We start from the raw sequence: 12,406 nt of genomic DNA, 5'->3' as shown, positions 1-12,406 counted from the left end.
CTGGCAATTGATATATTTGAAAAACCTGCATAGCATAGCATAGGCAGAGGTCATTCATTCATGCATGTGCTTCACGATGTAGGCCCGTCACATAAACTACCTACATACAACATTTATGCAACTACTGACATTGTATATTGCACAAGGCAAAAATTGTCATTCTGTGTAATTTAGTGAACATGTGTATTATTATTTTTTTTAATATATTTTCTTCTTATGGCCAATTGAAACACTTAAATTATGGCTGTGATCAGCATAATGTACCAGAGCGTGATTGGAGTACGGTTTATGACACACTTCACTTCAGCATGGACTGCATTTACCAGTGAATGGGCAACATTAACCTGCCAAATGATTGAAGAACACACTCACCGTTTACACACACTCACCAGCACAAACACACATGCTTTTGCTTTTTGAAAATATTTATGTGAGCCATGTGAGCGTGTGATCTGCCCCTGTGTGTGTGTGTGTGTGTGTGTGTGTGTGTGTGTGTGTGTGTGTGTGTGTGTGTGGCACCACGCTGACGCACTGTGGGGGTGTTCAGACGTCATTCACATTTAGCTGCCAGCCAAGTCCAGGAAGTAACACAACCAACACACATATACACACTGCTGCTTGTGTGGTTTGGTTGATGGAGTGTGTGTGTGTCTGTGTGTGTGAGAGAGAGCGAGACAGGGAAAACGAGTGAGGGAACTTTCACTTTAATATATCAAGTAACCAAGGAGACTTGGCGTGCTGATCAATATTTGATTCAGTGCCATTTGGGGCAGTGTGTGTGTGTGTGTGTGTGTGTGTGTGTGTGTGTGTGTGTGTGTGTGTGTGTGTGTGTGTGTGTGTGTGTGATGGACTTCTGTTGTCCATTGCTTTTACTATTGGCGCTGGTCCAATGTGTGTGTCAGCAGAGAGAGTGGTCACCAGCCACAGTGTTACCTTACATTGATTTTGTCATCTCAGGGACAGCAAGTTGAGCCAAGATGGCACCAATAACAACATCAGTTGGGAGAATTAAAATGGTGACATCATATTTGATATCCATACTCCTGTCCCAGGGTGCCAGTTGGTAAATTAGGGTTTGTGTGGTTATTCCGACGTACAGCCAGAGAGGAAACACAGGCATTCAGTTCCAACAGTTTGACTGTGTGAAACTGGCAGACAGCTGAAGGATGACTCTGACAGACGCCATCATTCACCCTATTTCAAGACACTGTACTCTATCATCAGAATGATTTTGAAGTTATTTTAAGCATACTGAAATATTATCGGCTTATTTAGAAACTTCACAGCATGCATTGTTTTGAGATTCAAAATTCTACAGAAACTCCCTGATTTGTGTAGTTTGCACAAAACATATGAACACACTCTGCTGTGTGGTTGATACGTCATGGTCGTTTCTTTTTATTTTCATGACAATGAAAGCAATGTGAACCATGATGAGGGGTAACAAACGTGGTTCCTAACATCTCTACATTTATAATTGAGTTAGTTGGGAGCAGTCTCACACATTGCCTCTACAAGCTCAGATTACTGAACTCAGTAAATTCTCAAAACTCATAACTCGACTTAAAATGAATTATTCAAGCCAAGTTGAATTTACTTTGAAAGGTAGCAGGGTTGTAATGTTTATATAACGTAATGTTTTTAATCTCAAATCCAGTGGTTCAAAGTGGGTGGGGCTTAGCCAGATAAAAAGGTGATGTATTGGAAATTGCCACTGGAAGTGATAATTGAATATAGTCCTGCAAAATTAAATAAAGACTGCTCCCCGTGAATCTGAAATGTAAAAACAATTAAATAAAATCCACAATTTCCCATGGACATAATAACTAACCGTTGATCCAAAAATGATGACAGAAATGATTATGTTCCAATGGATTAATCAATTGAAAATGACTGTCAGCTCCAGCTTTTGTTCAGACAGGAAAAAATCCTCTGGCAAGAGCAAAAGCTGCAATCTCTTCGCTGTGTGGACTGTAGTCACAGGTTGTGTTACTTATGAACCGTGTTTTTAAGAAAGCAGTGTGATACCAACACTGGTCAGCCAAGCATAAGCCAACACAAAGGGACAGAGTATGATGTTGTAATAAACTCTGCATTTTCTTTTTTGTCATTGTTGTTTTCATTTGCTTAAAAAAAAAAAAAGAGCAAAAGTATGCAGCAGTAAGTCCCACTTACAAAACTTGGCTAAATGGCACAGCGTCTCTTTTTCTGCACAGAGAGAGAGTAGTTTGACTCAAGGATACATTATTCCGGTACATTATTCAGTTTCCATGATGACAGTTTCACGTCACCTCTTCTCTGGACACACACTTGTCTCCGCTCGGCAGGCAAGAGAGAACTGGCAGGCTGACTTTTCCAGGAGTGATACTGTCACCGAGGGACTCACAGGGTTGCCAAAGTCATCAAGTTTCTAATCCGCGGGGAGCACTTTTAAAGAGTAATGTTGCACCCAGTTTGAGTTTCTCTCCACCTAATGGAGAGCAGACGGTAGAGGTTGAAGAACAGACGAGAACGGGGGGAATTGAAGAGGAATTGGCTGGGTCGTTCTTCCAGCGATATGAAAGTAATAAAGATAGGGAGGGAACTAAAATACAGTTACCATCAAAGTTTACATCCTATACCAGTTGAGTGGTAAGTGGTGATTAAATAATGCAGACCTATTTGAATACACTTTTTTTTTTTTAATGAGAAAGCTCGTTGCTCAAGCCCACATTAGTCATTCTGCTATGGTCACCATCCAGGGATCAAACTGCAAGTGTTCTCACTTTTATGGTCAACACTGTCATGGTGTGTAGATGCAGTAAGAGCAGGGTCGGGGTTACTTCATAATTCATTGGAGTTTTCTGTATATTGAGCCTGAGGTACTAATACATATGTTTTAGTCAATAAGCTGTATGAGTTGTTGACAGACCGTGCAGGTTAAAGTTGTTATATGAATGCCATTGTTGAGTTGTGTATGTGGATTGTGGTATCAGCATGTGGACTTTTGTAGCTGGCTCCTCTCCTTTTTTTAAAATCGATGGTAATTAAACACAGAAGGCTGTGGTGAAGTCAGCGTCCTACTTTCTCGGTTAATTTGTGGCTTTTTTAATAATTCTGTAGTTCGATCTTTCATGCTCTCTCCGGTTTCAAGTTCCTGCTGTTTTATCTTCTTTCTATTTCTCCTTCCCTTCCCCTCCCTCCCTTCCTTCCATCTACTATACATATTCTAATGTGTCCTCCTTTACTTTTGTTTTCCCCCCATATTTCCTCCTTTTCTTCCATCCTCTAATCCTGTACATCGTCTCTTCCTTATCATCTGTCCCCTCCGTGTTTCGATCTCTTCATCAACTTTCATCTCTAAATTCTCTAAATGTCTTACTTCTAACTCGTCTCCTATTCTTTCTCTTTTCCTCTCCTTCCTCCCCCATTGCAGTTTTCTCTTCCTTTTCCTCTCCCTCCGTTCTTACCACTCAGCTCTCTTCACTTTCCTCTCTGTCTGCAATCCATCACTTCCTCCACCCCCTCTTTTCCACTGGGTATAATCTGAAGAGTGTGTGTGTGCGTGTGTGTGTGTGTGTGTGTGTGTGTGTTGGTGTAACCCTCTCTCTTTCTCTCTCCTCCTCTCTCTTCATCCATCTGAGCCCCATGTTCTGAGTTATTGCTCTCTAATCATCGGTGAGCCCCGGGCCAATCCACAGGAGTTGCAAACGGATGTTGTACATATTTTGCAGGTGTGTATTCAAACTTGGATGTGAGCCCCAAAACTTCTTTATCTTTTCATCATCCTCTTAAAAAACACAGTTGGAGAAAAAAAAAAAAAAAAAAAAAAAAAAAAAAAACAAACAAATTTTGATTATCCTATGATTTTTTTTATATATGAGTGTGTTTAATATGCAGATGTATTAGTTTGTCCTTAGCGGACTTTTCTCATCCAGTTTTGTTTGTCACCTGATATGATGGATGTGATGCTGTTTGACTGATGACATTTAATGTACTGATCAATAGCACACTGGCAGGCAGTTGGAAGACCTCAGCCTGAAATGACTCCCATTTGAATTTTGATTAGGTTACAAATCATCATGACGTGTTTCAGGGGCTATGCTTACTGTTTTTTTTTCATATAAAACCTATTTTGAATGACATTCTTAACCTGGAAGGAAGTGCAACATATTTTAGAATAAAACCATTTAACTTGACCAGACACCTTCTCCTTAAGTTGCTGTTGCTACGACAGTCTGCTGCTTTTTATTCTCGCACCCTAGCTAGTTAAGAGCTGGGTGAAAACTCACTCTCCACTTTCGTTTAAAAAAAAAAACGGTCTTAGATATTAATTTATATTAATAATATATGAATATATTAATATTAATTAATTAATATAAAGGCAACATACAAGATATTGTGCTATAAGACTGGTGCAAAACCATCCCTGCCTGCTGATGAATCATTTAGAGAACATGGAAACAAAGAAGCAGCAATGACCAAGCATTGCACTCAACACTGAAATATAATGACTATTATGTATAATTGATATATATGTACAGTGTTTCCCACAGTATCAGACTTTAATTGTTGTGGTGGTTGTCAGGCTGGGTTGCCAAAGAGCATGCGCACTTCTTAACTTCCGGTTTAGCACTGAGCTAACTTGGATGGAGATGAAATGTAAACGGGGGGCTTTTCTAGTATCTCCAAATTTTATTGGACTGAATTGCTCAAATTCTGACAGTAAACCGAGTCCTTTTCTGTGGGGATGTGAAGCGTTTATTATTGTTTTACAGATGCATCTTTCACAATGTTGGCTTGTGGAAAAATGTCCTCAGTGCATCACATAATGATGTAATTGCACGGCTTGGCCATGATAAAAACTGTCTTCAAGGCCCGGCGCTCTTCCTCTTCTTCGTTGGTTTTACCGGCAGACTAAAAACCACACCGCCACCCACTGTATTGGAATACATAATATCATGCTGTTGACTGACTGCTGCGCTGTCTTGAGCGAGTGAGAACGGGATGCACAGCTCCTAAAATAGAAAATCAATACGTGGTGCCCAAAGTTGATATTGTGGCAGACCGCCACAAATGAATGAGTGTGTGGGAAACACTGATATAATGGACATATAGAGTTGTTGGAGTGTAAACATCCCTCAAACCAAGTAAAGAGTAGGACAATGCTGCTAATGTTCCAGTTCAGGAGCGGGTTGCACCAGCTATGTGTCAGTAATCTCATAAACTCTAATTTATGCAAACCTAGTTTACACAGTTACATCAACTGTAGGTGTTAAACAGCTTGGGCATGGCACTGTCTGAACTAGCCATGAGGTGTACATTATGCATGTATGTGGCATAGTGACAGTGTGATGTCACAAACACTACTGACGTGGTGTGTCAGGCACTTCAGGAGCAGTTTTTTTTTTTTTTTTTTCCTGTTGAAGTGAGGAGCTTCTTTTACCTGCACAAGGAAATGATAGGTCTCTTTAAGTGTGTCTTAATGTACCCTGTTTTGAATGTCATATGTTGTGTAGTTAATGTGTCATCTTTGCACAAGCAAGCAAGACCAATTTCGGCCTGTTACGTGGAAAAGGTAGACAATAGTGTATGTTTTATTCAAATTCTTCCCTTTTTTACATGCTGAATATTGTTGTAATAGAGCCTTATGTATGCTGTTTTAACTTGTTGTGAATTTGGTGCTGTTTAGTAGGAAAAAAAACATAAACATAAAACATATTTTATAAACTGCCCGTCTTTTAGTTCCTCTCCCATATTTCTGACATTTTCACCCTTTTTCTGCCCTCTTCTTCTCATCACAACTCTTCCAACACTTCCAATCCTTCTCGGTCGGAGGGTTTGCTCCCTCCCATCACTCTTTCGTCCCCCTCTCTCCTCCACTGCTCATTCATTTGTCCTGCTGCTGAGTTTGCGCAGGGCTGGCATCCATCACAAACTAATAATGTTGTATAGAAAAATGGATAAAGTGAGAGATTATTCTTTTCCTTTTTACAGCAAAGGAAAGGAAACCTGTTTAAAATGAAGGATGGAATTGCCCATGAAATGAATACGCACGCACGCATGCACACACACACACATACACACACACAGGTTAGGACACTGTTAGTGTTTAACTATTATTATGTGGTCTATTTGTCCTCCAGGGTCAGGGTACCCGTATGTTCTGGACGCCCCAGCCCACGACTTTATCTCTGGTAAACAAGCAGAAAACGTCGATATCGTTCCCAGTCTGCCCCTTCAACTACCAACTAAAGTCGATCCTCGTACTTAACTCTGCTACCGCTAATACTGCTGCTTCACTGGTCCATCATTAATCTTTAATAAGTGGCCAATAAGTGTTGCTCCAACTTTATTAGGCGCTTGAGAACCACATATTAATGCTGCCATCAATTAAAAAAAAAAATCCCATGGTTGGTGTCCGCAGATTCCAACCAGGACTGTGTGTGTGTGTGCGTGTGTGTGTGTGTGTGCGCGCGCGTCTGAGGGCAAAGCAGGAGGAAAAATAAAAGCACAAGCTGAGCTCTGATGATCCTGCAGTTTGCAAAGTGGTGCCTGCAAACACACACACACATGCCCGCACATAGCAGTACACACAGACGCACACACTCACCTTGTGGCTCCATATTAATCAACAGCCAACATGAAAAATATCTCCTAAAAAAAAATATATCTGTGTACATATTAATCCCATTCTGCTGTGTGTCTGTGTGCCAAAAACTAACTCTCTCTCAGCCCGGCCTTATTAAAGCTAGCCTCAAGCCCTAATGGAAAGTAATAAAGAGCTGTGAATGTCTTAGTTTAGCTGTGTGTTTAGTGTGTGTGTGTGTGTGTGTGTGTGTGTGTGTGTGTGTGTGTGTGTGTGTGTGTGTGTGTGTGTGTGTGTGTGTGTGTGCGTGCGCGCATGTGCGCATGTGCGTGTGTGAGTGAGTGTGAGCCAGATAGAGGAGATGAATGGTTCTGATTAGTCGGTGCAAGCTGCAGACAAGCGTGGTGATCAATGTCTCCCCTCTCTCTGCTGCACGAGAGCAGATAAATGTGCCGTGGCCACACACACACACACACACGGACACACACACACGCACGTACATACTGTATGTGGCCTTTTTTTATCAGCTGTGTAAGGTGTGTGTTTCAGTGTGTGGGTTGCCTTCGTTCATTGAGCATTTGCCAGCAACTTCTAACTTCTTTTAGTTTCCCCCAAGATTGATGGCATGTATGCCTCATTTCTCCTCTTCCATATGCATGAATGCAGACATACGCACTCTGCATGTAACCTTACGTACACTATATATATGTATATACTGTATGTGTGTGTGTGATGCTTGAGAATAGTCAATGTATGTGCAATGGAAGTGCTCTGAAATTGGTTACGCCAGAATATAAAAGTGTAAATCAGTGCACTTGCATGTCTGCAGAGGACTGCAGAACGGAAGTGCTGACTCTGCAACAGCAGAGATGGGTGGTTGGAGGGATGGGTGAAGGGGGGGTGTGGGTAGACGGAATAAAGAGAGAGAGCGAGAAAGAGAGAGAATGAGAAATGAAAGGATGCAGAGCAGAAATGGAAGTATGATTTAAAGGAGATGGAGGTGGAAATCTTCACGTGGGAGTGGAGCAGGAGGAGAGGAAAGTAAAGGGAGGGGAGGGAGTAAAAGAAATAAAAGAAAGAGATAAAGGGGGAGTTGATGGCAGAGGTCTGGGGATTGGATGGATAAAATCAATTGAGATGGAATGAGAGAGAAAGAGAGAAGCAGTGCAGAGAGCCAGCAGCAGGTCCCTTGGCTTTTGGCTCACCAGGCTTTCATCCAGGAAATGAAACGACTTACCTCTCCCCTGTGTGATTGGGCTAAACACACACACACACACACACACACACACACACACACACACACACACACACACACACACACACACACACACACACACACTTGCGCACACACATGCACACACACACACACATATATATGTATATATATATATATATTTATATATAGATGTACAAGCACTCACACAAAAATGAAAGGAGAGAAATGTGTTTTCCCCCAATGCATTTAAACCATGTGCACACAGACTTACTCACCTACACTTACGTTGATGGGCTGTTATTGTCATCATCAGGGCCACCATATGCCTTTCTTGACTCTTCATGTCCGCATCTCCAGTGTGTGTGTGTGTGTGTGTGTGTGTGTGCGTGTGCGTGTGCGTGTGTGTGTGTGTGTGTGTGTGTGTGTGTGTGTGTGTGGCCACTGGAGAAATCATGCCACTTCTTTCTCAGTCATACCATCCTGGCCTCAGTGTGGATTCAGAACTAATTTTGTTCATCATCATTGCCCTCAACACACGTGTTTGAATGTTGCTCAATTGAGAATCATAAAACAGAAGAATCTTTCCAACCGCTCAGTAAACACGTGTCTTAGCCCATAGGGGCTTATTCAAACACAGACTGTCCAAAAAGTCTCACATCAAATATGAGTTGTGTTTTATTTAACCTCCTACTTGATTTTTATAATAACGAAATGGCCCCGGATGATATACATGTAGATAGTAAATGGACTTGTTTTTCTATAGCACTTGCTTTACAACATTTGTCACATTCACACACACATTCATGCACTGAATGCAAGGTGCCGACATACATGCCGAGTTCTTCAGGAGCAATTTGGGGTTGAGTGTCTTGTTTAAGGATACTCTGTGCAGCCAGTGGAGCCAGGGGGGTCGAATCAGCAATATCCTGATTACTGGATGGACCCACTCCACCTCCTGAGTTACAGCTTCCCCATATGTATACACATACATGTATGTCAGCAAATAACACATTTGCTGAGGCAGCGTCATATTTTGTCCAGCGAGCAATGAGGATATGGATTTTCACTACATATTTCCCACCAAATACATATGTTTAGAATTCACTTTTTTCTAAATTCTTTTTATCTAAAAAAAAAAAAAAAGATAAAAAATGTAACCAAAATATAGATGCCCGATTTTTAAACCTGTTATTAAATGTTGACATCAGTATAGGTATTGTTGTCGTTTGGGCACCACAGTGGCCCAGGGTTCAAATCTGACCCAGTTTTTCCAAAGTCAAGAAAAGGTCAAAAAATGGCCCTGATATGCTCTAAATCCCCAGAGCCTTCATCATCTCATGACCTATTGGCTCATTCTATTAATAGACTATAGGTGACATAAACATTACTGTTGTAATTGCATGGTTCTTCCTCATATACCCAATGGCATGAAGACTTCAGCTTGCAGAAGAGACCTCTCTGAAAAAAGGGGAATTTTCAATTGTGTCCTCAGGTTGGTGGTATGAAAGAGAGGGATTCACAGGCTGTCATACCTTACATGGTTTTAAATAGGTGTTCAGTTTGGGATACTCTAACATCCTATTTTAACAGAATAGAAAGGAAGATTTCATTTCACTGGGTCTTTTTAGAGGGGAACTCTTCGTTGAGTGTTTGGGAGTATGGGAGGAAAAAAGTTGTACAGGGCCTTTTCATGTCTTCAGAAGGACCAGTGTGAGCTGAGAGAGCATCTCTGCTCAAGGCTAAAGGCTTAAGGCTTAAGGTTACATTACAAGTCAATTCTCAGACTGAACTGTTTGGAGTCAGGGTGGTTGTGGGAAATGTAGGCAATAGGTTTTGATTGTATCTTTTTTTTTTGTATAAATGACACTGAGATTGGTAATGTTGTGTGTCTATCATATCCCTCTTACATTTTCAAAACTACAGCATTAGCAACATCCCCTGCCTCTATGGACCAGCTTCCCCTGAAGGTGATTCTTGTTGGTTCAGCTGAGTTGATCAAAAAGTGAAAAAGTTGTCAGAAAAAAGTTCAGTGCTCAAACTCAGAGTTATAAATTGAGATACGTTTGTGAGAATGCTCTAGGCAATTAAGCAGGAACAGAATAAGTCCGTTACATTCTGATCTATTAAAAGGCTGGTAGCTTTCACTGGCCAGTATGCAGCGGTGTGTCGTGCAGGCAGAAGCTGAGGAGGGATCAGTTAACGCTTGTGGTCCGCGCTGTGATGTAAGTATCTAATTCAGAGGATGTCGTATCAGGACTAAGAACTCTGTGGCTTTCATAGGATACTGAAAGTTTGAAAGAGGGTATTTCTTACACTGAAGGCAGTGATCTGTGACATCCTCTTGAAGCGGTGAAGTCTATCTGTTATACATGATTTAAGATATACACTATTCTCATTCCAGATTGCCTTACAAATCATTTTTCCGATAAGTTAAACCTGATGCGCCTGATGAATTAGCATTATGGTAGTATTGGCAGCAGTTGTTATGAGACACAGAAGCTTCCCACATAAAATACATTTAAAAAATGTATGGATGTAAAATAAGAAATAGACACAAAAGTGACGGGCCTGAGCCTTAAACGTTGTGCAGATTAACATCCCTTCTCCCCAAAAGCTCCGAGCAAAACAGAAACCTCATCTGGTTCCTGGAAAAATCATTGCCCTGTAACATTTATATTAACAAGTCCACTTGATGATATTTGATGTGTTTCTCCTCCTTCCACCCTGCACGGACTTAAATGCAGCATAAGATTCCACTTGAGTGTGTGGGTTTGAGTGTTACTCCCTTAAGAAAAGTTAAACATACATCTCACTCTCTCCAGAAGTGATTTAAGAGGGATGCTCGGGCTGTTTTTGGATAATAACTTTGGTGACTGTGCTGGCCTCTGTGTGTGTGTGTGTGTGCCTGCGTGTTTACACCATTACACCTCATTAAGCAGACATTGTACTGCAGCCATAAGACGGGTGTCGCAGCCGCCGTTGCTCGACGAGCAAACGCGTTGATTGAGTACGAGGCGAAGGTGCTTTGCCCGCTCGCCCGGGACCGCCGCCGCTACAGCACATTTACATAAACATCACCGCCTTTTACATCTCATTAGCATAGAGAAGACATCAACAAAAAGGAAGGAACGGAGGAGGGGTAGATGGATGGATTAACAAATGGAAGACTGGGGGAGAAAGGAGGGGAAAGCAAGAAGAGGAGCTACAGTTATAGTGCACTAAGGGAATGACGATAGACATATTAAGTACCAGAGCAAACATTTACAGATGCATTGTTGGTTTTATTACCCCAACAATGTTTCCTTTCTGTCTTTAGAGACCAATTTGTCTTGTTAGTTGTTGCCTTTTTCTTCTTAAATCCATTCTCTCCTGTGCCTCATTTGTCTGTTCTCTTTATCTTCAGCTGCTCAGTTCCAAATTCAGTTCTTCTAATTTGGAATTGCAGCGATCATTTAATTCACAGGGCGATTCACAGAGCTTTCGTGTTTGCATCAACTTTAGTCACCTTTGATGGGCAATTTTTTTCTCGTTGACCAATCACAAACCATCTTGAAAGTGCCGATCCTGGAGTCAGTGGAGAGCCAACATCCTGGCATTCATGCAGGACTCTAACACTCCTGAAGAACAGGTATAGCCCCACATAGCAATGGCACCCCCAGATCCATTGAGGCCCAACCTCTCAACCCACAGGACTCAAAGGATCCGCCATCAACACTTGGGTGCCAGAAACCAAAGGACTCACCCAGAGGTCCTGTGTCCATGCTTCGACATGTCAGAGCAAAGTTCATGAGGCCTCCATGGGTCAGATTTTGTCCAGCACATCCCCTGGATGCTCGATCTGATTGGGCTCCAGGAAATTTGGAGGCCACCTTAAGCTCTTTCTCATGTAGTGCTGATCCACATGAATGCCATGTTTCCCAGCATATTTTTCTATTGTAACATTGTGATCTCATTATCTGTTGTTACATCTTGTAATGTTGTGATGGCTGATTGGTGTATATAAACCTGTGCTGGAAAAGTTTTAACCTCTCAAAAGAAGCGCAGTTTGCAGACCATAGACTTGATCGATATACATCTTTTCATTAAAGTGTGTGAACTTTTCGTCCAGTGACCAAGCTTGCTAGCGTTGTAAGGTATTCTGGCAGTTCAGTGCCAGGAGGTTACATAGTGGATTAGCAGCTGGAAGGGAACCAATTTATCACCACCACAGTCAGTTCATCTAAAGTATGATGACTACACCTTTTAATTCCTTAGATATCTCACTCCCTCAGCTCACTTTGCAAGCAAGTGAAGAACTAACTAGAGGCAAATGCAGTTAAAGCCCTTTCTTTCTTTAGAGCAACAAAAACGATCCGAGTCTCTAAACAATGTGCACAGTGTTCTGAGCTTTACGTCGATGCCAACATATGAATTGTAGCTATAGACTGCAAGAGTGAACTTCATCCAGTGCAGATTTATGGTCTTGAAAAACACTGCTAGTGTGTGTATGGTCAGACAGTGAATCCCAAAGTAGGTATAAAAAAAGAGAGATAAATTTTAATATATTGACACAGCACATCAACCGTCAACCCTCAGAAACCTTTCACTTATCCCCTGGTTCTGTACAGTTCACACAGTACATG

At 41.6% G+C, this 12,406-nt stretch overlaps 1 protein-coding gene across 3 annotated transcripts in view; it reads left to right on the top strand.

Moving 5' to 3' along the window:
• The window catches only part of LOC119034338 (chloride channel protein 2-like), a 159,263-nt gene that overhangs the window by 58,262 nt on the left and 88,595 nt on the right, over positions 1–12,406 (top strand). For all 3 annotated transcript variants that reach the window (XM_037125247.1, XM_037125255.1, XM_037125239.1), the window contains exon 3: positions 6,126–6,176. In XM_037125247.1, coding sequence (XP_036981142.1) covers positions 6,126–6,176 — 51 coding nt within the window. The remainder of the gene's footprint in view (positions 1–6,125; positions 6,177–12,406) is intronic.

This window comes from Acanthopagrus latus, chromosome 2, assembly GCF_904848185.1.
Source record: "Acanthopagrus latus isolate v.2019 chromosome 2, fAcaLat1.1, whole genome shotgun sequence".
Taxonomy (NCBI): domain Eukaryota; kingdom Metazoa; phylum Chordata; class Actinopteri; order Spariformes; family Sparidae; genus Acanthopagrus; species Acanthopagrus latus.
This window is presented reverse-complemented; position numbering and strand designations above follow the sequence as displayed.